Consider the following 27,871-nt stretch of genomic DNA (forward strand, 5'->3'; position numbering starts at 1 on the left):
ACGATTGCTAACACAGTGATCACTCATCCATAATGTGTGCTGATGCTTGGATTTATGTGTGCACGTTGACATGTATGCACACATACTCTCATACTAGTAAGGGTGCTGTTGGCAGATCTGCAGTAATGTGCTGCTATTTTGGCATAAAAGATCTCTGATTACAGTCTCTGATGTCCTAGTTAGAAAACTGGCCAAATCATTAAAATATAATATTACAAAATGAACTCTGTGAGGAGCACAACATTAGAGTGTGTCCAAGGGAGAGCAACTAAGATGGTGAAATGGCAAGACTTATGAGGAGCAGCTGAGGTCACTTGGGTTGTTCAGCTTGGAGAAAAGAAGGCTGAGGAGTGACCTCTCAGTGGTCTACAACTTCCTGAAGGCGGGTAGCAGAGAGGGAGCTGCTGATCTCCTCTCCCTGGAGACCAGAGATGGAATAAAGCTGCATCAGGGCAAGTTCAGATTGGACATTATGTTCTTCTCTGAGAGGGTGGTCAGTCACTGGAACAAGCTCCCCAGTAAAGTAGTCATGGAACCAAGTCTGCCAGAGTTCAAGGAGTGTCTAGACAATGCTCTTAGTCATGTGGTTTAGTTTTAGGTAGGAGCAGGGAGTTGGACTCAATGATCCTTATGACTTCCTTCCAGCTTGAGAATTTCCCCCATGATTTTATTAATATATGTGACTGTCACCAGCAAGATACTGGCATGGGCAGAGGGAAAGAGAAGGGTGAACCCCCAAGGCCCTGAACAGATCTTAAAACACTGCATTTACTTTACCAGAAGGTTTATGAACACCTGTACAAAAAGAGTCTTAAGTACCGGAAGATCTTGATCATTTCACAGGGCAAAGCAGCCTTCTTGCTCATTCCAGATGGAGTAACTGTATCTTTCCAAAGACACAAGACATCCAGCTCAGGCAGGATTATTCCTGCCTGCTTTGCTCTCTTTGCTTTCTCATCACACAATCAGTGGACACATTCCCCAGTGTGAGAGCTTCCAGCTGAGTTACAAATGTGATTGATTACTAACTTGGTTCCTTCAAACTGTCTTCACACACATCCTTCCTATCCAAAAATAAATCCAGCCAAACAGCTGCTGTGAGGTACAAAAGAATGATACAGCATAAATCCTCCAGGGCACTACTCCACAAGAGACAGCAACTTCCTACTCCAGTGCTCCAAGAGTACTGACAGGATTCCTTCTATCAGCCTTCCAACACATGCAGAGAAATTGGTGGAAAACAACTTTCTAGCACTAACAGCCAGAGTGCTGTCGTTCACCTCACTGGACCAGCAAGAGGACGGTATCTGAAAACTGAGGGAAAGTGACCATTTGATGCTTTGGAAGATGAAAAGAGATTCATGTCTGCTAGCCATCTCTTAGCCTGACCTGAGCAGACCAAACTCTGAAATACACACCCTATTTCTTAGTCAATACCTGGCAAATCAACCCACAAGGATTCCTCAACGTGTGGACCACGAAGGAAAACCAGCCATAAACTCCTAGAAGCCTTAAAGAAACTGACTCAAATAAAACACGTGCAGAAAGATTTCCTTGCAGTTGAGAAACAACCCAGACATGGGCCAAAAAAGGCTGTGCCACAATTATGAAGTTGACTTGAGCAGTGTCTTTCAGTGATCACTGCCACTCTGAAGCAACCTAAGAAGGACACAAATGGAAAAAACACTGGTTTAGACTCAGTCTCCTTGTCCCCCATCATACACACCATTATGTGCCAGAACCCTTAGGAGACACCAGCTCAGGTTTTAGAAAGCCTGAAGAAAGCTTTTAAGTTATCCATATTTAAGCAGTTTCAAGAGATAGTGCATCAGTTAGCAGCTCACCACTGCCAAACAGAAAAAACTCCCTTCACTTCTCCCCAACCACACTCTGCCCCTGCTCTTCTGGATTCAGTTCTGGTATCTCAATACATTAAGACAGGTTGGTTAAATGGCAAAAAAATTGGCCTAGGAGGGTAAAAATAAATAAATAAAGGACACTTCTACTGGGTTAGCAAGTGGCACATACACACCATCCTGTGATCAGGAAATCCCAGGAACAAAAAGGGACAGGGGGCAGAGGAGGGAGAGAAGCTGGTGCAGATAAAAGGAAGAAAAGGTAGGGAAGAGCTTGGCCTCTCTAGGCTTAGCAGGATGTTAGCAGGATTCAGCTACCATGTGAAGCTGCCTGGTCCCCAGAGCCAGGCTCTGGTACAGCCCTTACAGTTGCCCCTACCAGCCACATCACCTCCTCTGGGCACTGGGTGATGTTGGAAGGCCCAATAAAAAGTCTTTCAGCCCACGGGATGGCCCCACAACTTTGTTTTGACATGCCAACCCTGAGAATTTCCAGTAACCAAGCAGAAAACACATGCTATCATATGGGGATAAAACACAGTGAACAAGAATTGAGTTCACTCGTTCTTAGCGGCAGTTACAAAATGCATTTCAGGGAGTACCTCTGTATTTCATAATCTGGCAACTGTTATACCTTTTCCATCACCAGCTTTTATTTGCTATGCTAGAGCTTGTACTTCTATACCCATTGCAATAAGCGTGGGTATTTGTACCTTGGTAAATACAAATAATGTGTGGGATTTTTATTTTGCTGAAGAAAAACTGATCAAGTTTATCTCCAAGTGTTTTCCAAACCTGAAATTACAACCTGCAATTAGTGTTTGTTATTCAACAAGCTTGAGCTTTTAAAAGTGAAAATAAAAGATCCCTAAACCATATCCAAAACAGATATCCTGCAACCCTGTCTGATCCCAAGGAGTGAAGGTACAGATCCTATAATGGCACCTATTCATGAGTTACCCACAGAATGTTTCTTAATTAATCACGAGGTACCCTGTTAAATGTTAATGAAACAGGCATGAAGCAAAAAACAACAAAAGCACAGATTGACCAAAATGTGTTTGAAATAATAAGAAGAATTTACCCTTTAGTCTTTAAGCAGTAATACAGTGCACCTAATCAGTGCACCTGCATCAGTGACCACAGTCAGTCAGGGTGCCTTGCTGGCCACTCCAAGCACTCAAGGAATCATTGAACTCCTGCCTGAGCTCCAGTGGAGACCCCTGTGCTCTCAGCTCTTGTGCAACACAGAGCACATGGTTCTAACACGCAGCAGGTTTTGCTTGACAGCCGCTGGCCTTGTCGTAAGCCAGTACTATCTCCCAGGGGCACGCTCTGCTGTCATTCTGCAGCTGCTGAACTGTCACTGAAGCTGCTCGTTCCTACAAGCCAGCTGTCTAGTAAAAACACTGCAACAGCCAAGAAACTCTCTCAGAATAAACAGGGAGAACGTCAACACAAGTTCACAGTAGTGGCCATGAGACTAAACCTACCTTTTAGTTTTGGTAAGGATGAGTTGCTTCTGATTCTGTATCTTTCCAGTCCCAGCCTGCATTTACATGAATTAATATGCCTACCTGTCAGCCTAACATCAAAGCACAACAAAGTAACTTTTTCTTTTTTAAATGAGCTCAGGAGGCCTAGGAGTGAAGATGCAAATGGGGCTACACTCGGCCAACCCAAGTGCAAGCTGGGAACTCCCTGGATGCAAAACAAGGACTGGTCTCGAGAGCAGGTCACTCTGATATCCCCAAGACAAACCAGTCAAGAGATGATGATCAATGGCTGTGACTTTTCCATTAAGTCAGAGGAATTCTTATGTCATGTCTCTGCTTTGGTGGATCCTCAGCATGCATCTTTTGCCCTGTTTAAGATCTGCAGGGTGTGCCAGACAGTAAGAAAATCCCTCTTCCCTGGTTAGCACTGATTTGGAATTCCCAGAAGCAGTATTGCATCAATTGTAACTGAACAAGTCAATTGTTCTCTGGAGAAGACATTAACATGTTCATATTCCTCCTCATCCTAACCATCAGCTCCAAGCAGGAGGAATCCTCATAATCAAGATGTCCAGTTGCGAGGCTGAAGCTGTCTCTCGGTGTGACATGAAATACAGCCCAACAAATACTTACTCGGAACATCATTCTGTCCAGACCAACCCGTAGCAATTTCAAAACAATGACACCTATGCAAAGAGAGGTAGATCAAGAGCATTTGGGAATCTGACCCAAAATCCCAACTACTTCTGGTCCACCTGGGCTTTGACATTGCTCAGTAAACTACTGAGAAAATCCTCTGTTGTAGGAGGCAACAAAGCAGATGCATCAGGCATGAGGTACCTATTCAGGATGGAGTTGAGAAGAGACCAAACAGGAAGAACAATGGTGCATGTAAGAGATATAAGTTGGTCAGCTGCACAGCCACAGCTGGAACTATTCTTTGAGATGTTCCTCAAATGAACGTTTTTGTTTTACAATGGAACGTGTCCACAAACACACGAAACTTAGTTCACTGCCTCAGAAGTATCAGAAGGACAAAAACCCCGTTAGTGAGCTGCACACAAACCATACAGAAAGGAAGGGGATGCTTCATACTGACACTCAGCATCCCAGGAATCCTTCAGGAGGTTCAAGATTGTGAATGTGTGTAGTTATGATATTGTATGAAAATCCTTTTGTCAGGATTTTCTTCTCCTGAGAAGCTGAGAGGGCCTCAGGAACAAATGTAAACAAATTACTATCTGCTAGTGTGGAATGCAACAGGTGCTTCCTTGATTGGTCAATGTGAAGTGTTTCTACTTAGTGACCAATCAAGGGGGCAGCTGGGTGAGACTCTCCAGGGGTCACAAGCCTTTGTTATTCATTCCTTTCTATTCCTGTCCAGCCTTCTGATGCATCTTTCTCTCTGTTCTTTTAGTATAGTCTTAGTGTGGTTTTTTAATATAATATATATCCTAATATAATAAACCAACCTTCTGAAACATGGAGTCAAGATTTCTCCATCTCCTCATTCCTTGTCGTGGCTGCCCTGAGAAGACCACAAATGTGTATGCAGACAGTACATCCCAGAGAAGAACTAGTTTAAGTAACATTCTTCTCCTTTGAGCACTTACCTACATGGACATTCAGAACTAAAAGCTCTACCCACACAGTGTTAGTGATTGCTAAACTTCATCTCCAAAAGGCACCAGTGGTATTATCCTCTCCAGATTCCTCAGATGATGGAGAAGTGAAGAACCTGAAGAACAGGCTAGTTCCACATGCTTGAGGAGACAGAATTTCAGGTAAAAAACAACCGCATTAACCCCCTTAACCATGACCTAAGGGTTGCTTTGCTTCTCAAGCCACTTCCAAGAACCACACTGGTATGGGAATCTTTTGCTTCTGCTCATTACTGGTACCAATTTGGGTTGGACCTGAAATTAACATAATGTGTATGGCATAACCCTTTAATGAGAAAGATCTAAAATTAATATCTAGATATTGCTTTAATATTGTGAATGAATGTTACTTGTGATCCAACTTCTCAGTTAATTTTTCTTCAGAACAGGTTGTCATTCAAGACAGCTCCTTGACTGTGACTGACAGTTTGAATGTAGCTGCTGTTAGAGCAGGAAAGTAGTGCTAACATCCACATCATCAGACTCCCTCTTAGTCTGTCTCAAGGACTGAGAAAGCACAACAATTATTTATAAAGAGTGGGTAAAGAAAGCAGGTCTATCTCTATAGGTCTCACCAAAACGTGCAGGCTCTGGTATGGAAAAGCTAGTAGTTCCAGGGCTGCATCATTTGCTCTCAGGCTGTATAATTTTGTTCCCATAAATGAATGAGAAGGCAAATACCCTAGGGATGAAGCCCTTCATTTTTTATTTTTTTTTCAGTCACACTTCTTACTTTTTGCTGTTTGTCTCTGAGCCTGGCACCAGTAATAGCAAAGCAATAATCTGACAAAGCTCATCTGCCACTACTGTGTTGGTAAGTTTCAGAATTAACATGAGTGCACAGCGTGACAGACACTACCCCACCTGCTGCAGATCTCATTTGGGACAGATCTCTAAAGCATTTATGTGACATGGTCAGGAGCAATCTTCTTTTGCCTAAAGGGGATAATTTCTGAGAAGGTGCCAACTTCAGATCCTCTGCTGGAGAGATAGCTCCCTTCCCTAGGGAATAAATACTGGAAACTGAGTTAATGGTCCTTTTGTACTTGAGGTTTGTCTCCAATGTGCAGCACACATTCCATGGTGCACAGGCTTCTCTGAAGCAGTTCAAACAACACACAATAACATGAGACTTGAGTGACCTTCACAACACAAGAGCTGTTGAAAGTTTATTGGAAGAATCAGTGTCATCAGAGGAAACACTAAATACTAGATGCGAAGGCAATGCAGTGGTTCAGCTGCAGAATGAGGAAATCCTCATGCTCTTCCTTCACATCAGCTACAAGTTTGGCAGGAACTAAGGACATGTACTGGGCACAAACACCTTGTATCAGCAAGGTGGGAAAAAGCCTGAATACAAGTACTTGAATGTGAATATCTCCTATACAACACCCAGCTTACTACACTACCAGGAAAACTACCTCTGCTGGATGTACAAGCACATGCTTTGCAGACAAGCTCTTCATAAACAGACTTCTACAGTTCCATGATAAACACCTATGAATAGTACTGTTACTACAAAGTGATTGTTAACAGTGTTGTACTTATCAGTACATAAAATACTCTATGTTAGTGTCAGAAGTTTCAAACACAAACCTATAAACAAATCATCTGCTACAATAAAAAAGGAAAATTTGATTCTGTTTTTAGGTGATATCACTTAAACATATGATATTTAGAAAAACTCTTATTGAAATCATCTCTTTAGCTTCTTACTGCAAAATTGTATCTTTCATAGGAGATACATTATTCTTTCAAAACATAGCCTTTATGCAACATGAATTCTTTATTCTAGGAAACATCTTTATATGGTTTTCCTCCTTTTTATGTTTATAGAACACAGTTTGTGCCATGAAAAATGGACCAAAAAATGTGAGGAAGACTTAAATACTGAAAGTAATAAATAGATGGGGTTCTTATATTTCACCTGCAGATTACTTCCATGGCTTCAACAGTACTCTGTTTAGCAGGAAGATGGATGTGTGCAAGATTCAGGCTAAGAGTAAGACTTGCAGTTTTAGAAATCTGGTCCAAATTTGTTCACTATAGTCATTTAGTTAGCTGCTGTTCAGACAACAATTCTAGTGAAGCTAACCCACCCACTTACATTTTAGTTTACTGGACATTAGATGGCCAAAAGATACAAGGGGAAAAGAAAATCCTTAATTTTTTCAAAAGTATGCAATCACAGAGAGTATGCAGACAGAAACAGACCAGGAATTAGACAGACATCCTAAATGACAACAACGAAAGAATTGATTCAGTTAGAACAATAGAATTCCTTCTGAACACACCATGAAAATTATTTTCCCATGAATATCAACAAAATATCGTACAACTGTTGCCAACATCACTGAAATGTAAGTCCTCTGCATCTTATAAGGTTTGGGAGGTACAGTGTGGTTTTCAAATATCAAGTAATGGAATATGGTCAATGTTATTACACCCTACCTGTTGCCATTTGCCCTTAATTGCTGGATCTCTGATCGACTGGCAATGTCTCTGGATTTGCTGGATGACACCCTGGTAATATACCATAGAAGAGTCATAATTCCCAAGGAGTGCATATTCTCTTCCTTTTTTGGCATTATCACAAATCTCTGCTAAATTCATCTTCACTCAGAAATCTAAAAGAGAACATAATCACCAGAAAAAAAATGAATTTTACATGCTGTAGAATAATTCAGACAGTGATGCTTTAGTTTTGTTATTTCTCTCTTGGCTGAATTGTGTCCTTCCAACACTGCTCCCATCCAGTCCTGCTCTTCTACAACCATTTATGTCTGGAGTATCTCTTTACTAGCCTAAGGTTTCAGATCATGAATCATAACTCTTTTATAGTGATTAAAACCACAACTTCTTTGCTGCCTTTGGCCCCAATCCTGTTAAATTAATGCAACAAAATTAAATGCCCTTCCCACACTGAAACTAACAAACTCAACTTTAATTTGTAGATCACCACAATGTATTAACAGCCATCAGCTGTGAATCACAAATCACATGAGGCATTAAATTGCTTTTTATTCTGTTATATTACATACGTGCCTAAATGTGCCAGCCGGCATCAGGGATGTCTGCACTTCACACTTTCAAGAGCCCTCACCCTAATGAGATTATGATATGGTTGAATGACTGCTCTACTATAGATGAAGTTGAGAGCCTCATTCTGTTTAAATATTCTTTCAAAGTACTCCAACATCCACTTGCTGACTTGAATTTTTTCATTAAATTTAACATGTCACTTTGGGATTTATGCAGAGTTAGCAATCCAAATTTAACATTCCTTAGAGCAGTGATTCCCAAAGTACAACCTTCCCCTAGTCCTCAAATTGCAGCATGACTTTAAGGCAAACCCATAGCCCAGCTTTTCCCAGTAACCATTCAGGAAAGCAATAACCTAGACATTCAGAATTAAGCTGTGTCGTACAGCTAGGTTTGTATTTAAGGTTCAGGATCGAAGCAGTGGCCTTTTATCTGAATCTCATGTGATCCAAAGTTTAGGTCCCCACCACAGAAAAAGAGTATCAGTTCCTTTCCCTTGTACTCTCGGTATGTGTGGGGTCCCTGGCATTCATCAAGATATAAACCTCTGGAAATGAAAACTAAAAAATTGCAATTCGTAGCTAGAGTTGCATTGAGGAAGAGGGAGGTCGGCTCTGGAGCGTGGTCCACTAGTTGTATCAAGGGTTTGGCAAGACCAAGGAGGTGAAGAAGAAACTGTGAAGGAGGGATATAAACACAGTTCAGGCTACACACCTGAAAACAGCCCATGCTACAGGAATGCACACAGAAGGAACAGGTGGTAGCAGACAGAAGCCAGAACCAGGAGAAGCAACCTTTTACATCCTAGTGGGTTATAAAAATGTTAGTAGGTTTTATAAACAGACAAGACAAGAGCAAGATGGCATTAAGGAAGATGTGTCTTATGCCTTTATAGTCCCTTGTGCTTAGCAAAATTCAAATCCCTGACAAGTCAGACATCCACATGAAATTCATTCTGCCCTGAGCAAACACACGCTGCACCTCCCAAGGGTGCCACACTGATGGTCCTGACTACAGCTGCACACCAGGTCTGCTCTACCACCTCATCACTCCTGCTCCCTACAACAAAGCCATGGACACCTGCCACCCTCACTTAAACCCACAGGTCACACAGCTTGCATGTGGCTGATGACTCTGATAGCAAGAACATGCTGCTACCCCACAGCTGACACTCCACCAAGCACAGCAGGACTTACTGGGGCGTTACTTGTCCTCATGCTGTGCTGCACATATCAGCTTGCACAGCATTCCCGCTGGCTGTTGTAAACTACTGGGCAGGAGAAAACCTAAGGTGGAAAGGGTGACAACCCTAATTTTGTTTCCTGACATAGGAAGGATACATCATTACCAAGATCTGGATTAGCAGCAACAAAGATCATTTAGTTTTTAAATACAGAAGATTGTAACTAATGGGGGAAAAAAATTATGTCACCCACATTGCACAGGAAATGCATAAAATGACAGGAACTGAAGATAGTTTATAACCCATTCAGATCTCATGAGTCAGCTTCTAAATGAACAGAACACCATGTGGGGCAGAAACCGTTGATCTGTCTCCAAACACATCCAGGTTAGGATCTGCTTCACAACCAGCCTGTCACCATTAAGAAAAACATTCCTCAAATCTCTGGAGGTTTTCTGCATTTGTAGTGAAAGAGAGTAAATTAAACATTTTTAAGGAACTGCTGAATTCAATTCCTAGAAATCCATTAAACAAACACATACTTGCTTTACAATCTCTCATGCCTCCTTATTACAGCTAGTTCCCACCCTCTGGGCATATTTAACTCCCTTTTGCCTTAAGAGGACTGATCCTCACAACCAGCTCCCCTTAATTCCAGAAGAGTTCCCTGCTCACCAGAGTAGACAACGTCCTCATCTCTGTCTGTGGAGGAAGCTGGGTCAATCCACAGGCAGGAGGCAAGCCATAGGAGCCATGTAAACATGTGCTCACTTTAGGACAGTGGTTAGACAAGGAAGATGAGAGGCAGGATGCAGAAAATGTTACATGGTTTTAAAAATGCAGGAGCAAGCCAAACAAGACTCTCCCATTTCCTCCAGCTACCAAGAGTTTGGGGGCCTCTAGCCTCATGCTTGTGATGCCAAAGCTTATGCATGAGCTTGATGCCTGGTGTGTCACACTGAAGAGCTTATAAAACACTGACAGGCACTGAAACTTGGAGCATGGAGGGAGGCTGGTGGATGTACACCTGTGTACCTTCTGAGCAGTCAATACCTCCAGAGCTAGGCTGACAAAAGCCCTTGGATCTTTCTTGAGGATTCAGTTTTTACTCATTGCCTACCCTAGACACCAAAGGTGTCATATAGCTTGAAAAGGTGAATATAATGCCACCCATTTACCTGAGCTGTATTTGAAACAGCAGCTGTAGGCCTCAGTCCTACACCAGTGCTTTCCTGGAATCCCAGGCAGCTCTTTGAGATTCTACTGCTATTTAAAACTAATGCTAAAAAGGGTTTAAGCAAACTACAAGCCTCCTATGCACACCAGTGAAGGTAATGTTACTTCAGAATATCCAAAGCAAATAAAAACAAATAAGTCCAAAATCAAAGAAAAAAAAAAATTTTGGAAGAAATTATTTCCTCTTTTGTTTTCTGGTCATCCCATTCTTCAATGTCAGGGATGAGGAGGGAGAGACAAGTTACTACAACTAGGTGAGGATTTTTCATGTTATATACTCACTCTTGATTAACTGTTCTACATTGTATTATAGAGTTCATACAACATCAGAGACATCCAAGGAACCAGAAATACAGAAATCATAAATAGAGCATTTTGTTGTTTGTTATCTGGAGCTTTGTTTAGGTATTTAATTTTCCTACCATACCACAGCCACATCTTTTAAGTAAATATACAGCCAGGGACAACTGTTGTCAAGTACATTTAAAACAACTTACACACTTTTTGTGACACCAGCTTTTCATTCTACCACTGTGTGGTTCTCTCCTGCACTAGACCGTAACAGCTCCACTGCATGTCAAGATATCCTCGGAGATTCCTCAGTTCACGGATCATTGACAAGAAGAGACATTACAGACATTCATGTTGGCATAACTGCCACGCATGGGGTCTCAAACCCACTTGTTAAAAACCCTGCAGCAGCCAGGCTAAAAGGTCACAGGGGATATTATTCTCTATTCTTTGGAGCATAAGCAGGGCTGATCCCTATCTGGGGTCAGAAAATAATTTTTCTCCCAGAACTAAAGCAATGCACAGTTGAGCAAGATCCAAAAGACAGTCTCTACTTTAACATTAAAGCATTATACACACCAAACATATCCATGGGCAGATACAGTGCCTGTGTGAATGACAGGTAAAGGGGGACGGCTCAGCACACTATTCCAAACTTGTGTGCAACACCAGGACTGGCCCCCTTCTCTCTCCCAGTGCTATCTCACCACAGTGCTACCAGAGGCAGAAAACGCTCTCCCCTGTAGAGGGGGTCTGCAGTAGGGCTTTTCCCCTTGCTTGATCCCAAACATTCACTCTGCAAGTGACAAAATGGAAGGCATCTGCTATCTCTATGTGTCTCTTTCATGCATGTGTTTTGACACAACCAGTGACACCACTGCATCCCATTTTCTCCACAAGCCCTTGACTCTTGCACAGGATGGAGGACTCTCATTAAATCAGCTGTTAGACACTTTTGCTTTGTTCTCATTGTTTCAATACTCGCATCAAGCCTTATTTAATACCTACTAATCAGACTGTTCTCCAAATCAGATGTTAATTCCCCACTGAGAGGGCTATATCATACTTGGATTTTCCTGGACATGTGTCTTTCTCTGATCAAAATTTTATCCAGGCAGAACAAAAACATTCCACAGCTTCCTGAGATTGCTGGACATATGCTCTCACATCATGGCAGCCCTGCAGTACTGCTGACTGGACAGCTGAACATCTGGAAAGGTCTGGACATACGCTGATGAAGACTGGCTACTAACCCTGTTTCTCATTTTCTGTAAATCAGCCGTGCGTGATGCTGGGCATCCCGAAATGCAATGTAAGAGTTACAACTAATGTCACGAGACAGAGAGTCACACTGTTAGGCACCATCTTCTGAATTCAGTGCTTATGACTGAGGTATGACTGTACATTTTCCACTTCTACAAGGCAGAGCCAGGATGACTCTCTGCCACTGCACAATCCCAGAACAGGTCAATTGCCACGGAGAGCAAAGCAAGGAAGAGAAGTCCAGTGTTAAGAGGTTTCGATTTTTGAATTTATACACTTTTCATGTGCAACCAGTTCCATTATCAGAGTCTAAGTCATAAACTGAAGTTGTTTTTTCTTCTAATTCCTCTTACTGCTTGGAAGTTTTTTGTTACAATTAACTGAAACCTGCCCTTCTTAAGTTAAAGCCATATCGGTTTTGTAAGCCAACTTTGACCAGTTTCAAACAGCACCCTCCCTCAATTATGTCTTTGCTTAAAATAGCACAATGATCTGATTTTCAGTCTTCTTTTCAAACTTAAAAATTGTTAAAACAGAGACACGTAACAATATGACAATGCTTTACCTGAGAAAGCATAAACAGCAACACTAACTGGAACATTGTCAGAGGAACAAAAGAAGTGCTTTTCCCCGCATGACATGTGACTCCTACTACAAGCCTACAGAATTCTATTTCTGACAGAAATACAGACTATATTTTTTTACGTGCTTGATAAATTTTATTTGATTTTTAAGAATAGGATATTAAAAATGCAGTAATTAAAATAAATAAGTCTTTCCTGCTTTATTATAAAGATCATCTCTCGTTTTGGTGTTGGATGCAGAACAACTGATCTTCATTGCCAATATCTGTCTGTCTCTGTTCAGAAGCAATTGCTGGTGCTGCAGACATTACGTTTGCATGACAAAAACAACATTTTAACTGATTATTGTCAGATAAAAAACAAACAAACAAAAGGCTTGCCAAGTTCCATAGCTAAATCCATCTTTTCCTGTTAACATGGCTTTGTTTGAACATGCAGCTGTGGTCCCATGGACTGGTGTGAAAACTAACAATCATGACTTCACAGGATCACAACTCCTGTTAAAAACATATCTATAAGTAAAGTAAGTAAAGACATGGCTCACTTCCAGCAGATTTGAATTTAAACTACATGCAAATGAATCAAAGATGAGAAATGTGTTATGCTGGTTTGTGTTTTTTTTGGTTTTTTTTTTGCTGTGTGCATCAGCAGTGACAAGGCTGGCTACAATGGCAGCAGCAGCACTGGGGTTGCAGCAGATTATGCCTTTTTTTAAAGCAGTACAGACACCAGATAAAACACATACACACACACATGGTCCAGGAAACCCAGCACCAAGGGATCTTTTAATTCAGTCAACTGCTTTCTGCTAACTGTTTTTTGGCCTCTTTGCATTGAAACTATGTTTTTCAATAGCAGACATGGAGTTAATGGGGAAATGTGTATGGAAGTGGGAAGGAGAAGAAGCATGCATGCAGGCCTCAAACTATTTTTTGTGTGCATTCTTAACTTGAAACAGAGAGTTACTTTGAGTGCAAGTGAAAAAAAATCTTCAAATGAAGTAAAGACATTCACCACAAGTTAAAAGTAAACTCGTAAGAAAACACTAAATAGGTGGCCAGTCTTTTAATTAAAGATTAATTTAGAGATTTAAATTAGAAATTTTATTAGTTTGGTGAACCAAACAGAAAGCATCCTGGAGAATGAAATAGCCATTTGCAGAGCCTTTGAAGTACAGTTCTCTGAAGAAGCAGAACGGAGAATCAGAGACGGCTGTGCTATTCCTAAAACTGAGTGTGAACCATATCCTTCTCCAAGCACCTCATACACCAGTTTCAGACACATCCATATGGCCCCATCACATTTCTTGGGGTAATGAGGTGTTCATTAGCAAGGCTGGATAGCGAGAAGAGCTAAAACAAATGCTGTGGGGCACTCTGGGGAGCGTAACTCCATACACACAGGGGTCAGGCAGTGACAGGCTCGCCAGCTTCTGTTCCATCTTAGCCCAAGCTGGCTGCTCACCTCTCTCTCCTCTCCAGCACAGCCTCCAGGGCTTCTGGCATTAGTATCAAACAAACGCAGGCCCATGATCAGTCAGCCCCTCCTCTGACAGGATGCAGGGCCCAGATACCTGAAGGGTTCTTTCTGCAGGGCCTGTCTGGAACTCAACAAAGTGGAACCCGGCCTGAGTCAATAATCCTTCTGGTCCTTTGTGGAGCCACTTGCTTCTCTGCATATCATGTGTGTAAGCACTTCTGGTAGAGCAAACATGCCACCAAAGGCTCCCAAGATGGGTCTGCACAGAACCAGCTCAGGTTTCTTAGGTCAGGCTGTGTGCCAGGAAAGGCAGTGAAACTTCTCCCGCACCCGGCCCTGGATACAGCACTCCCGTGTTCCCCCTCTTACAGACCACAGGCAGCTCCACAAAGACTCGGTGCTGCTGCTGCTCCATTCCCAGCTCAGCCAAGCTGCATCCCAGATAAGCTTTCCATGAATAATTGGAGGTTTAATACACTCACACAGGTGTTTATAACCCTGACTCATAAGGGCAGGATTTTGGGCTGAATACTTTTCCACCTCTTGAGCTCCACTCTGAATTTCAAAGAATTGGCTCTTTAGGACTAAGGATATGTATTACTTAAATAGAATAACATATATTTTTTAAAATATACATTTATGTGCATATTGCTGTTAGTGCTACAGACATCAAGTCTTCAGATTTTTCAGTTTATCCCCAGAAGAATCAGCTTTTTTTTTAATTCATTACACAGAAAACTAGATAAAGGCCTGTAATGTTTTTTCTTGTATTCCATTGATTTCACAGTCTTTTGATGTGGATTAGGTCAGGGCAGGAACTATTTCTCCCCATTACCTGCTCAAAAGCCCAAATCTCCAAGAGCCAGGCACCCTGGAAGCACTCTGCAGCTGCAATGTTCCCTTCTGCAGTGTGGCAGGTACCAGGAGCTGCAAGAAGCTGAAGCCTGTCTAGGATATAGCTGACATAGGAGTGGAGGGAGAAAGGAAGAAGAAGGAAGCTGCTCAACAATCTGCAACTGCAATCAAGCATTCATGGGAAAGAAACCCATCTCTGTGAAATGGGAAACTGTAGTAGGAATAGACATTCAAAATTCATATACAAGGGAGTACTAATGCACTGATGCTTTTAAGATCCAGATTTTCTGGAAGAAAAAATGATGCCCCCTTATACACCAATCATAAACACGTGTATTTTAAGTATGATGTATAAAAAAACTGTAATTTTATTCCCCCTTATGACTGTTAGAGAACACAAGATAAAGAATAACACTAGAACTGTCAGGAGAGGAAATGGAGAGACAAAAGGGACAAATGCTGACATCATGACAGAATATTTTGTGGAAAAAATAGAAATGTAGCAGAATAATTTTTAAAAAGTAACACTGCGTCCAGACCACCTAGTACAACAAGCTCAACAGAGCCCAAGCGTGGTAGGAGACGTGAAACTGGAAACGGCAAACTGGTTGGGGAAACTTTCCAGAGCTCTCTGACCATTGTCTCCTTCGTACCCTTTCCCAACCTCCGCTCTGCTCTGCCTTCGGCACAGCTCTCCGTCCATCTGCTCCACCACTCCTCCTCCGGCACATCTCTCCCTTTCCATTCATCCACCTATGCCCCATGTGCCCCTTTCCTTGTATTCTTTCTCTCCCCCACTGGCATCCAGACGCCTCCCAGCCCATCCTCCCCTCACCACAGCACCCACCCGTGTTTCTCCCGCACCCACCCCCCCATTTCACCGCCCTGCCCCGCGCCTCCCTCTGCAGCCGCACCGCCCCTGCGCCCACCCTCCCAGCCGGCCCTGCCGCACCGCCCCTCGCTCCAGCCCCTCCCGCCCCGGCAGCGGCACAGGGGCTTCTCTCCCGCACTGTTCCGCGGGAAGAGCCGCCTCAGCGCCCTCGCTCAGAGGGAGCCTCCCGTCCCCATAGAGGTCCCCTCCACAGCACCCATCTCCCCCCCCCCCCCCCCCCCCCCCCCCATCCGCCGAGAGCGCTGGGGGCTGTAGTTCTCTCCCGCCTTCTCTCCCGCCAGCCCCTAGCGCCCGGCGAGGGGGCGCGGACTACACTTCCCGGCACGCTCCGCGGGAGATGGGGGCGCCCCCCGCCCTCCTCCAGCCTCTACCGCTGGTCTCCCCCCCATCCCCGCCGCCTCTCTCGGCGTGGCGGGGTCTGAGCCGCCGCCGCCCGCCGCGGGCAGCAGCGCCGTGAGGGGCTGCCCCGTTCCCGGGCCCTGCCGTTACCTGGGAGAGCCGGGGGTGCGTGTCCGCGGGCGGGAGCGGCGCGGGGAGGGGGCGCAGCGCTGCGGCTCTGTCAGAGCGGGGCCGGGGGGGAGAGGCGCGGGGGGGCGGGCGGGGAAGGGGGTGCGCGCGCGCGGCGACGGGCGGTTGTCATGGCGGCGGCGGCGGGCGCGGGGAGGGGACGGCACCGCCGCTCCGGCCTCCGGAGCGCCTCCGCCTCGTCCGGGCAGCGGGGGAAAGGGATTATCCTAAAGGAAAACCCCGCGGCACCGCTGGCGATGGCTGCGGGCGCCGCCGCCCAGCCCGCGTTTAGCAGCCCTCGGCACGGCTCCGCGCTGAGCATCCCAGGCGGAGGCGGGCGGAGAGCGTCCCGCTCGCTGCGGGAGCTGGAGCGGCGCGGGCCCGGCCGGGCAGGAGGGAGGGAGCGCCGGAGCCAAGCGGCCGGGCTGGCTGCTAAGCGCCCGCCGTGCTCTGCGCCGCGCTGCGCCAGGGCTCGGGGCGGGGAGGCTGGAAACACGGAGTCGCAGGATGCGACAGGCTGGAAGGGACCGCCGTGGGGCATCTGGTCCAAACTCCCTGCTCAAGCAGGGCCGTGCCACAGCACATGGCGCAGGATTGCATCCAGACCCTTCTTGAATAGCTCCAGTGAGGGAGGCTCCACAACCACTCTGGGCAATCTGTTCCATTGCACGGTCATTGCACAGCAAAGAAGTCCTTCCTCATGTTCAGCTGGAACTTCCTGTGCATCGCTTTCTGCCCTTGTGCCGTGTCCTTGCAGCTGGAACCGGCGTGAAGAGCTCTGAATACACATCAGAGCTCATTCACGCTCTGAATGCAAACCTCGTGTGCCTCCACCTCGTCTGTGGGAGTGTCTAGGAAATGCAGAGCATACGTTTGTTCTGCATGGGCATGCAGAAGGGCACTGGACCATCTTTGCTGCAGCAGTGTAATACACTTTTATAGTACCCTAAAGGAACAGATTTAGGCATTTGCCCTGTTCCTGGACCAAAGTGGTATTTGGCGATCAGAGGCAGTCTCACAAGGTGGCACCACCCAGTTTGTGTCATCTCCTGAGGGTGAATGTTACCTAGCGTTTCTGAAACGCGCAGCTCACTGTTAATATGAGCAGCCCGGTGCCCTGCAAGGGGAGCCATGCAGTTATAAACCTTTCTAAGGATGTAATTTCACAGTTAATGCAAGACAGCCTGTGTCTGTATTGCCACCGAAAGGGGCAGTCCTGCATTCCTCTCTGATCACGGATATGTCTTCCTGTTTGTTATTTACACCGCAGTAACTCTGATGATGCCATCTGGCAAGGCAAGCCTGGGATCTGATCTGGTAGAGAGCCAGTTTTGCTCCTCCAAAAAATTAACTGAGTTCAGCTGGAGCTGAAAGTTCCCGAATTAGCCGAGTCTGTAGAGCTGCTGCAGGCACAAGAAAGGCAGAGGAGATGTAGAGGCAGGAGCAGCCCATTGAATCTGCAGCCCAGTGGATCTCAGCTGTGTTTCTGTGTGCAGCTGCCCCACTGCAGTGAGCCCTTACTGCTGAAACTGCCCTGTGACAAATCTGAGAGTGTCCCAGTGATGATCTTGTGATCACACCTGATAGTAGTACACGATTTCTCCAGAAAATTTCTCTTGTTGTTACTTTAAGGCAGCAGCATGAGGTTGTATCTCACAATAAGGTTCTCAGAAATGCTAACTGACACAAGTGAAAGAGCAGGGATTGAAACGAAAAGCTCAATATGCCTCTTAAACAATACAGCGTGCATGAATCTGTCACTCATATATCTACAGATCTTGCTTCCCCCAAAATCATGTGGAGATTCTTATGTCTTTGTGAGAATTTTGGAACCGGGGCCAAAATCGTGATGAATTCATAACAGCTGCAACTCTGGCTTCCCCCTTTTCCAGATTTCTTCGAACTTGCCTGCCCATGACATCAATTCCTGCTGGTTTTTCACATACACAAAAGCATAGATGCTGTGCAGACCTTAGAGTTCAGCCTTTCTAGGGGACAGCAGATGATAAGCAGCCTCATCCCAGCACTGCCATAATATCCCTTCCCACGAGACTATGTACCTCTTACCACATTAGGCAAGACATTAAGTGCTTTGTCTGAGGATTGTGTCCCCCAGCTAGGAAATTGTGACCCAGAGAAGGTTGGTTATTTTGTCTGGTTGGGTTTTTTTATCCCCATCCCTTTTTCTTGTTACGACTGAGTCAAGCGGGGCTGCTTCCTAGTGGCAGAGGGTCCCCATGCTACAGCTGACCTCCCTTTTGAAAAGCAGTTGTTCAACACCAGAACAATACCAGTGTCAACCTATTTTGACCACTCTGAGGGAAAGTTTGGTAAGCACACGTCTCCACAGTTTGCCAAGATATGCTGTGACTGTGTCAGCAGGAAGAACTGTGTCTTCAGGTTCCTGGCCATGCACACTAGGTATACAGGATAGTTCATGTTGGAGGGGACCTCAGAGGGTCATCTAGTCCAGCCAGACAATCATAAGTTCATAAACCTGTTAGTAAGCCATAAGAATGATAACTTTAAGTGTGAAATTTCTTAGTGTTTCCTATTGCTGGGTCAAATTTGAGCAAATCTGGCTGGACTTTTGCCAAAGATACTGCTTCCCTGACCTCCTTATTGAAGGTTCCTGCCTTCACAGCAGTCCCTGAATTGAAAAACACGAATGTTTCTTAGCCATTTTAATGCAAAATATGATGTTAAAGTCATCTTAGGAGCAGTTTAGGCTAATTTGCAGGACCTTGTGCTGAAGCAGCTGGGACTAGTGTGTGTCTCTGATTCCACCGATTCTGCTGTGAGGCAGTAATTTCGGGCAAAGAGGAGGTAGGAAATTGCTGGGAGGGGAGGTGACACCTTAAGCCACTGAACTTCACTCGCTCTACTCACTCTACTTTAAGCCTGTTCTCGTGGCTTACAACTTCTTTATTTTTTGATAGAGGCTATAAACCTAGCAGTTCTGGATAAGACATGATGATGGTGGGTGTCAGCAAGTGTGGTTAGGCAGGATCCAGCTGTGTTGGTGGAGGAGAGCATTACTCACAGCCAGACTCCAGAGACTTATCATGGCCCTTTCCAGCAATCTGCAAATCTGCCAGCAGAGCTGATTGTGTGCCCGCTCACTCTGATTTATTCTAGTCAGTTCAATCAGAAGCTGATAGAAATTAATGTAACTCTTTTGCCATGAACATTAGATTTGGTTCAGAAGTGTCTCTTCAGCTAGAGTAATTGCAGACACTGTCAGAGAAGTTTAAAGCTGTGTGCTCTTAGGGTCTCTGACAGATTAACAAAACTGGTTTCTGAATTGATTTGGTTATCATTACATAAATTCCACTGACTAGAGGGCTGGCACAGGCTTTTAGCACAAAGTAGCAGAGAGCTTCATTTGTAACCTCCTCCCACCCACAAAGTTCTGCAAGAAGAAGGTTGAAATCTTGTGAGAAGTACATGAATTATGAACTGCCCTCTGCTTCTGTCTTCCCTTCCCCTGGCAATTATATTTAACTAGACTACAGGAATTATTGTGCCTTCATAATAAGCTTTAATGCTGAGATGCAAACATAACTCTTTACCAAAAGTCTTACAGGCTGTATGGAGAAATGCTGCAATAATGAAAAGGGAAAAACAATTGGGAAGCAGTAGGGAGAAGAAGGTGCATGTTACATATTCATGGACATTACCCTTCCAAGGGAAGTTATGCACAAGTCAGTTAAGGCATCAGTAGACTGTTAATTTTCATACACACATAGTAATTGTTCTTCTGCATAGATATTTTTATGGAATTATATTTACCAGCATGACGCATCCACCAGTTTTTCTCCTAGGAAAGGACTTCAGAGTCTGAACCCTGAGAAAGATTTAGTCAACATCCTTCCCACAAGGCACATCTCGAAGTGCTGTGAATTGTTAATAGAGAACAGTGTAAAAGAAAGTAGTTGGTTTTCAAACAGGATTGATTGCAATTAAGCCAGAAGGTGAGAGGTGGAGTAGACAAGTATGTTTTTTATTTATCTGGTCAATGTAGACATCGGTCATGTAGACTTTTGCCTCTGAGTTAAGACTTTGGGGATATAATTCCTGCTTCAACCCAGGTGGATTGTGCCCTGAATGTGCTTAATTTTTTTCCAGTGCTTATAGCAGACTCATCTGATCAATATAAATGTACGTGTTTGTACTGTAGATGTCTAAAGGTAGGTGACAGGAGTCCCACCCAATGTGTTGTTAGAGCCCTAGAGAGGGAAAGCTGTCATGGCAATTTTAAGTTGGTTGATTGAAATGATGAAGAACAGGCCAATGTCACTTTAATGGAAATCACAGGTAGAAGAGAAGACAGATCTTTGAGATGAGTTGAAACAAGCCCACAGTACACTGGGGAAAAACCCCACCTGTTCTGCTTTGAGTCTGTGGACAGAAATTAGAAAAATAAACAGGAACTAGGATATTGTGTTTCTTTTATGTGTATACTTATCATGCAGAAGCATTTTGTGTATGTTGGAGTATTACTTTTTGGAGAGGAATAAGAAAGGAGTTTACAGCAGTCAAAACAAAGAGAGAGGAAACTTGCACAGAAACCTCAGAGAAAATAGAGTCATGCCCAAGGAGCTGGATGTCAGAAACTGTTAAGTGAAAACCTGGACCAGGAAAGAAAGTTTATTCACACCATCTCGACTTTGTGGCAGACCACTAGAGAGTATCAAGTGCCGGAGTTCCCTTAATCCGTCGGCTGGGGTTGGCAGCTGAGAGAAAATCTCTCATGATGTGCTTTTGTTTGGTGGTACACCTCTTTCATGATAAAGCGTGAACTTTAAGCTGTTTCTTAAAGATGTGACATTCTGGAGTTGCACTGTCTGTCCCACTCCAGTAAGCTTGAGCCTCACTGCTCAGTTTCTGCCACATTCGCAGAAGGATGGTGGTGTAACCGAGTTCCTTTTAGTTTTGTAGTAAGTAGCACAGTAGAAAAGGTACACTCAGCTGCTGCTTCTGCTGAGCACAAGGCAGGCAGACTCGGCTGTTCTAGATTTCATCTGGCAGCAAGCTGCCCAGTGTGCCCATGTAAAATGACTGGCAGCTCCCCACTTAACAATACATACAGCACCTGCTTCTGTGCACAAGTTGCAACACCACGTATGATCCATTGGCAAGTTTATTGAAGGGATGAGGGCTTAGTTGAAATGGATACAACACCACAGGATAGTAGGCTCTGATAGTTTGAACCAGTTACATCAGTTGAGCCCATTAACTCAGGCACAGCCATTTGAAGTCATGCTGGTATATATTATTCTCATTCCCCTGTAGATGTTTTTCTGACTTAGCAGTGGCAGTTTCAAATCAGGGAGCTGTTGGGCAGCTTTTTGCACACACTGTGTAGATGCCCAAACCACTAGAATAAACAAATCACAGTCTAATACATATTAATGGCTTGCCCAGCATGTTTGATTTCTTAGGCGTGTTAGTTGCAGTTCCGCAGTGTGAGACACTAGAAAATGAATTGATTTTAACAATCCACTCCTGTAAACATATTCATCCAGGAGAGAAGATAGCTACATTTAAAGAGCATTCCTTCCACAACTATCTCAAGTAGTCCTTTGAATAGCGCTGTGATCAATGGCAATGAGCATGTTTACACTGGAGAAAGGCACTCTAAAAATTGGTGTTCTGGCGTGTGCCTTTGTATCAAGATTTTGCAGGGCAGGAGGTAAGCCATGCATCTGCACTGAAAGAACAACTTCACAACTTCTGCCATTTATTGATAAATTCTGAAACCCACATCACTGAATATGTAAAAAGTTCTGAGTAGATAAGAGCAGTGTAGACGAGATGTAATTACAGATCAAAGCTCCTAATTGAAAAAATTTTTTAAATGTTTGAGGAGAGCAATAAAGTTAAACATACACTGGTGATCATTGTGAAGAATCTCTTTTCCCTTTCTGGTCCCCTAAAATGATTACTACTGGGAATTTGCAGTGGTTTCCATGTGAACAACTTAATCTGGTTCATATTTTGAGAGTAAAATTTGGAATCTTTTTTTAACTTCAGAATTTAGACCATCACTGAACAATGTGCATTCTGGTAATGTTGTTCATTTATCTAATAAACGAGAAACATGGTTGTGTCAGTAGAGGATCGGTGGCACAAAGAACAGTATCTCATAAAAGAACAGACACTGGCATCACAGCTTCAGTGAAACATGTTATAAACTATTATAACATCCCATTCACATTCTCGGGGGGAATATTCACTGCCTACGTTTCCACGTCTAACTTAGGTGCCTAAATTAGGAGCCTTGTCTCCCTAGATGCCTTGCATAGTTGAAGGAGTGAGAGAGGCTCCTCCAGAGAGCAGTTCAGACTGTTAGTTAGGCTTGTGCTCTGAATTATCTAGAGGAGCCTCTTCAACTTTGAATGCCTTTCAATGTGCTATTCTTTGCATCTTTTCCTTGGTAACTAAACTGACTTACCTGGTTTCCACCCCTCAGCACTTGTTCTTGCCTTCTGCTTTACATACCAGTCTGTCTCTTGGGCTAGTACAGGGGTTGATGTGGTGGTACTGCCATCTAGGTTGGTGAAATCATCTGAATTGAACCCTAACAAAGAAGGTGTAACTTTTAACCTAGGTCATGTCTCTGATGTTCTTAATTGCATGACCTTGTAAACAGGTCTGAGGAAGGGAGGATCTTTAGCAAGGGACAGAAATGCACCGTTGACCTCTTTGCCAAGTGTGTCACCAAGAAAAAGATATGTTTAAGATGTAAGTTAAGGGGACTGAGTCTTGGATCTAAGCATCGTTCTGTTCAAGCCCATTATTTTTATACCATTACAGTTTCAAAAATGTCGTGAAAGTTTATTATGGTTTGCATCACTGTAAGAAAGAGATAATCTAGCCATGTATCTCTGCTGTCTGTGTAAAAAGTGGCCATAATTTAAACAGAATTATTTATATTATTTACAAATGTACCATGAAAAGGTGTGCCTTATTTATGCTTTATAAATAAGCCTAGAAGCGTGGTGTTGCCACTAGCATAGAGCAGCTGCAGTCAAGTTGGAGTAGCTTAAGAAGTTCCCCACCCATCAGCCAAGGGCTGCTAATGTTTCATCAGACATGCTGGATGCAGTGTACCTACCTTTAATGGTTTACAGTGCAGGCATCTGCTTGTAAACTAGTTGTCTAAAATTCTTTTCAAAATCAATGGAAAATCTGGCCTTTTAGATGATGCTTTATATGACCCATAAGAGATGCTGAGATATGAAATACCTACATTTGGGCAGCTGAATCCCACCTCCAGGCTGAGCAGCTGCTTGTACACAGAGCACTGCTGACTACAACAAGCGAGGTTCAACTGCCCTGTGTGCTGATCTCTAAAACCACCCAGGCTCAGCTGCTAGTATGTCACTAAAGCTTCATTTTCTGATTATTAAAACTCATTCCAGTTCAGGCAAATTTGATGCTACTGGTGTCCAACACCAGGACACTTTTGCAGTCTCTCGCAGTTTAGGTATTTCATGTTGTTACAGAATTAACCATCCTGTTATAAAACAGTATTCTTTTAAAACAAGCATGTATTAGGAATGTGAGCCACAAACCCAATGAGATGAGAGAATTATTAGCAGTTTTTAATAGTTTTGCATTGCATCTTTTGCTGCTTTTTAAATTCAGGGTAGGCATCTTAATAACCTGTGAAGAGATTGTTTAATTCTATTTATCTGTGACCTTCTATAGCTTCACCTACCTAATTGCTTCTTCTAGCTAAAGTACTAACCTTTTTCTGGTCCTTTTCCATGCAAGTAAGGATAAAAACATTCCTAAAGATTTAAATAAGGAAGAAGCAAAAATCCGCAAGGAAGCATAGCTGAAGCTAAATCTCAATATGCTAAGCTGGAGTTAAACCTATATATGCTGTTGTCTTCCTGTATGCATTTCCTCATTCAAATAATTTTTCATGTCACCTTAAAACAAAAAAAAAAAAAAAAAAAGGAGGGGAAGTGTTGCATTTAATTTTCATGCTTGATGCATTTATAAATGTAATGAAGTTACAAAATGAGTCTATTGTGTCTTAACCCCATTAGGCAGCTCAGTCCCATGCAGCTGCTCGCTCACTCCCTGGCCAGTGGGATGGGAGAATCAGAGGAGTAAGAGTGAGAAAACCCATGGGCTTAGATAAAGACAGTTTAATAGGTAATGCATAAGCCCTACAAGCAAGCAAAGAAAATTAAGGAATTCATTCACAACTTCCCAGAGCCAGGCAGGTGTTCAGCCATCTCCCAGGAAAGCCAGGCTCCATCACACTTAATGATTATTTGGGGAGATCAACATCATCACTCTGAACATCTCACCTTCTTCCTTCTTCCTCGAGCTTTATGTGCTGAGCATGACACCACGAGGTCTGGGATATCCTGTTGGTCAGCTGGGGTCAGCTGTCCCTGCTGTGTCCCCTCCCAGCTCCATGTGCACCCCCAGCCCCCTCGCTGGTGGGGTGGGGTGAGAGGCAGAAAAGGCCTTGACCCTGTGTAAGCCCTGCTCAGCAGTAACCAAAACATCCCCATGTTATCACAGCACAAATGCAAAGCACAGCCCCACACCAGCTACTGTGAAGAAAATTAACTTCATCCCAGCCAAAATCAATACAAGAGCCTTAAGTCTTCACATCCTTTTACAGTGTAGAAATACATGTATGATGAGAGTACTTGTGCATGAGAAGATAGAAGATTAAGAGGCTTCATAATTACAGGTTACAAAAGAACAAAGGTTATCAAAAGAAGTTGTTCCAAGCGCACAGGAGAATAATATTCTATTGATTTCTCAGCATGGGGAAGGTAATCCTGTGCTCTTTCTCCTTGTCACCTTTTATCATTTTTATTCTGGGTTTCTGTTTTGCTCAGATACCAAAAAATCCCCCTCGTATTGAGATAGTCCTTGGGACCTTTCTGCCTGATGAAAGCAGTCTCCAGTGCCGCTGTTCAGTGCAGTGCTGGCTGATAGGGGCAGACAACCTATGCCACTATTTGCAAGTGTCTGCAAAGTCTGTATCCACACAAGAGAGAGCAGTTTTCCATCCCAAGGCTCAGTGGTGCATGCTGATGAACACCCAGGATGCTTAGGGCTACTCCAGACTCCTTTGTCCATGCCACACAGCACTGTACCCTGGATCTCATATGGATGTACCTTGTGATGTCCATCTCTGCCCAGTGCAGAACATGCAGGAATAGTGTTGGAAGACAGCATGGGTCAGGGAGAACCAAATACGATGTTCTTGGCCTTATTGCCATTTGGGGGGAATCTTGAGAGTGAATGCAGGGGGATGTACCTGAAGAGGTCCCCAGGGAGAAAGCTGCAATTCAGCAGAGGGGACAGTTGGGTGCTCAGACTTCCTCCCTGTCAGTGTGGGACATAGTGGTGACGTTTCCTAAGTATCCAGTTTTAGTCCAATGGTGGGATGAGTTCTATATAAATACACACATTCCTATAGATTAGCTGAGCATCTATGTTATTGTATGCAGATTTTTGGAAACACAAGTGGTTAATACCATATATTGGAGGCACCTTATTCTTTCATACATACTGCTGAAATAAAACCACTTACATTCCTAGTTAGTAGCTTGCCTGCAACTCGGCAGAGCTTTGGCTGGGTCTTAGATGTAAACATAACATTTTCTTTCCTGAGATAGCCTACACTTCAGTGATATTTTTAGTAGAAATGCAGTGCAAAAGTGAAATAGATTATATTAATTGTTGTCTAGAAGCTTTCTATCCACTGCATAGGAAGTCCTTATTACATTTTTCATCAGGCCATATGGCATCTAAATATAATGTGCTAAATTACTAATGCAGGACAATAAATAACATTATGATTATGTGTTATGGGTGCCACCTCATACGTGCACAACAAGTAATTATAGTTGGTATGAGTAATGGAGATTTGAGTGTTATATTTAGGAATATATGAGAAAGGACACAATTTGTCATTAAGGATGGTAATTGTCTCATCTCACTTTGCAGATTCAATAAGTAGGTGTCCATACTAAGCCAGTCATCTGTGACTGCATCTGTGATCAGTGGAGAGGAACAGGGACTTCAAAAGATAAATGGTCCCTCTCTCTTAGACAAATATTTTCAGAGGACTGCATCTCAAAGTCTCATACAAACAGAAAATCTTCAACAACATCTTTCTGGGGGAAAAAATAGCATCCAGAAAAACCTGGTCACACATTGTAACCTTTCTCAGATCAATCTCCAGGTCCTCTCTGCTTCAGTGAACAATCATCCATAGTGAAACTTCTGATGGTGTTTATTTAAGCCTTTTTTTAATGTTCTAGTGATGAAAGTTCCACCATTTCCCTAGGCACTATATACCAATGCCTAATTTTCCTTAATCCTAGACTGTTGTCTAGTGGTTTAATGTAAATATCCTTTACTGCTATCCTATTGCTTCTTGTTCTCATAAACATAAACAAGTTTATTTCATCCTTTTTCACAAGTACTTTTCATATATTTAAAGATTCCCCTGCCCTCAGTTTTCTCTCTTCTTGTCATCGTTTGTGTCTTGACACTGAGCTAAAGTAAAAGTAAAGTATTAGTAGGATATTAGTAGGATATTATTTAGATATTAGTAGGACTTATGTAGAGTTAAACCTTCCCTCCCCTATGCCTTCATGCCTCCAGTAACCTCAGTGTTGCACAGACTCCATGATGGCTCTGCTCTATCTTGCTGCACCCATGGTTGTGACACCCTAATGCTATTGGTCTCTCAGCCCTGGCTAATTTCAAGTGAGCACTCCCAGCTCCTTCCTTGTAAATCGAGGACAGGAGAGGGTTTAAGTGTTTGGTTGTTTAACACTTTTTACGAATGCTAGCTACTTCACAGCTTTGCCAGTGTTTACAAGCATAATGTAGTTTTTGACTCATATCTGCCTTTTTAATTTCCATGTACCATTTTCACTGACCTTCCATGCTTTCTAATTTCTTTACAGTGATACCTTCATAATTTCCACAAATCCAGCCATTTTGTTTGAGTGTACTGAAATATGCTTAAGGATTTTGTGAGTTACGCTTCACAGAGAACATTTCACAGAACTATACGTTATACCACAAAATTGTTCTTACCATGCTAATTTAAAACATATTTTTCTTTAGATTAGTTCATAAAGAGAGAGGAAGGAAGATATTTAGCTCCAGACAGCACTTGCAATAGAAATCAGTTATTTCTGTACAGCATCTTTCCTTTGAAATATCACTAAATGATTTCCAGAGAGAGGAAGAATGTAATTTAATGATCCCTTGCACAGCTCAAACACCTTTCATCAGAGCATCTCAAAGCATTTCAGACAAGCCTCAAAGCTTGTCTGTTTTCCCCCAACTATTTCAGTTGGCCTAATAAAAGATACTGTCTTCCTACACACATTGTATTGTTTAGCACTCAAAGCATTATCATACTTGTTTCACCGATAAGTAAAAGGGGCACAAAGAATCCACAGAGTTTTATTTGAGACAGTGAATCTAAGGTGAACTCTGTGGGGTCTGGTTTTCACTGAG

The 27,871-nt window shown here is 43.3% G+C and overlaps 1 protein-coding gene and 1 long non-coding RNA gene across 4 annotated transcripts in view; one reads left to right on the top strand and one right to left on the bottom strand.

Annotated features, from left to right (window-relative positions):
• Positions 1 to 16,403, bottom strand: part of KATNAL1 (katanin catalytic subunit A1 like 1) — a 37,203-nt gene extending 20,800 nt beyond the window's left edge. The window contains exons 1-2 of one of the 2 annotated variants that reach the window (XM_038128297.1): positions 16,328 to 16,403; positions 7,465 to 7,640 (exon numbers count right to left, since the gene is read on the bottom strand). In XM_038128297.1, coding sequence (XP_037984225.1) covers positions 7,465 to 7,626 — 162 coding nt within the window. In that variant the 5' untranslated portion in view covers positions 7,627 to 7,640; positions 16,328 to 16,403. Of the gene's footprint in view, positions 1 to 7,464; positions 7,641 to 14,926; positions 15,041 to 16,327 lie in introns of those variants that run through there. The other variant, XM_038128306.1, reaches the window with a different exon arrangement.
• Positions 16,090 to 27,871, top strand: part of LOC119697498 — a 71,071-nt gene continuing 59,289 nt past the window's right edge. For both annotated transcript variants that reach the window (XR_005255855.1, XR_005255857.1), the window contains exon 1: positions 16,090 to 16,342. This is a non-coding gene — a long non-coding RNA (uncharacterized LOC119697498). The remainder of the gene's footprint in view (positions 16,343 to 27,871) is intronic.

This window comes from Motacilla alba, chromosome 1 (genome assembly GCF_015832195.1).
Source record: "Motacilla alba alba isolate MOTALB_02 chromosome 1, Motacilla_alba_V1.0_pri, whole genome shotgun sequence".
NCBI lineage: Eukaryota > Metazoa > Chordata > Aves > Passeriformes > Motacillidae > Motacilla > Motacilla alba.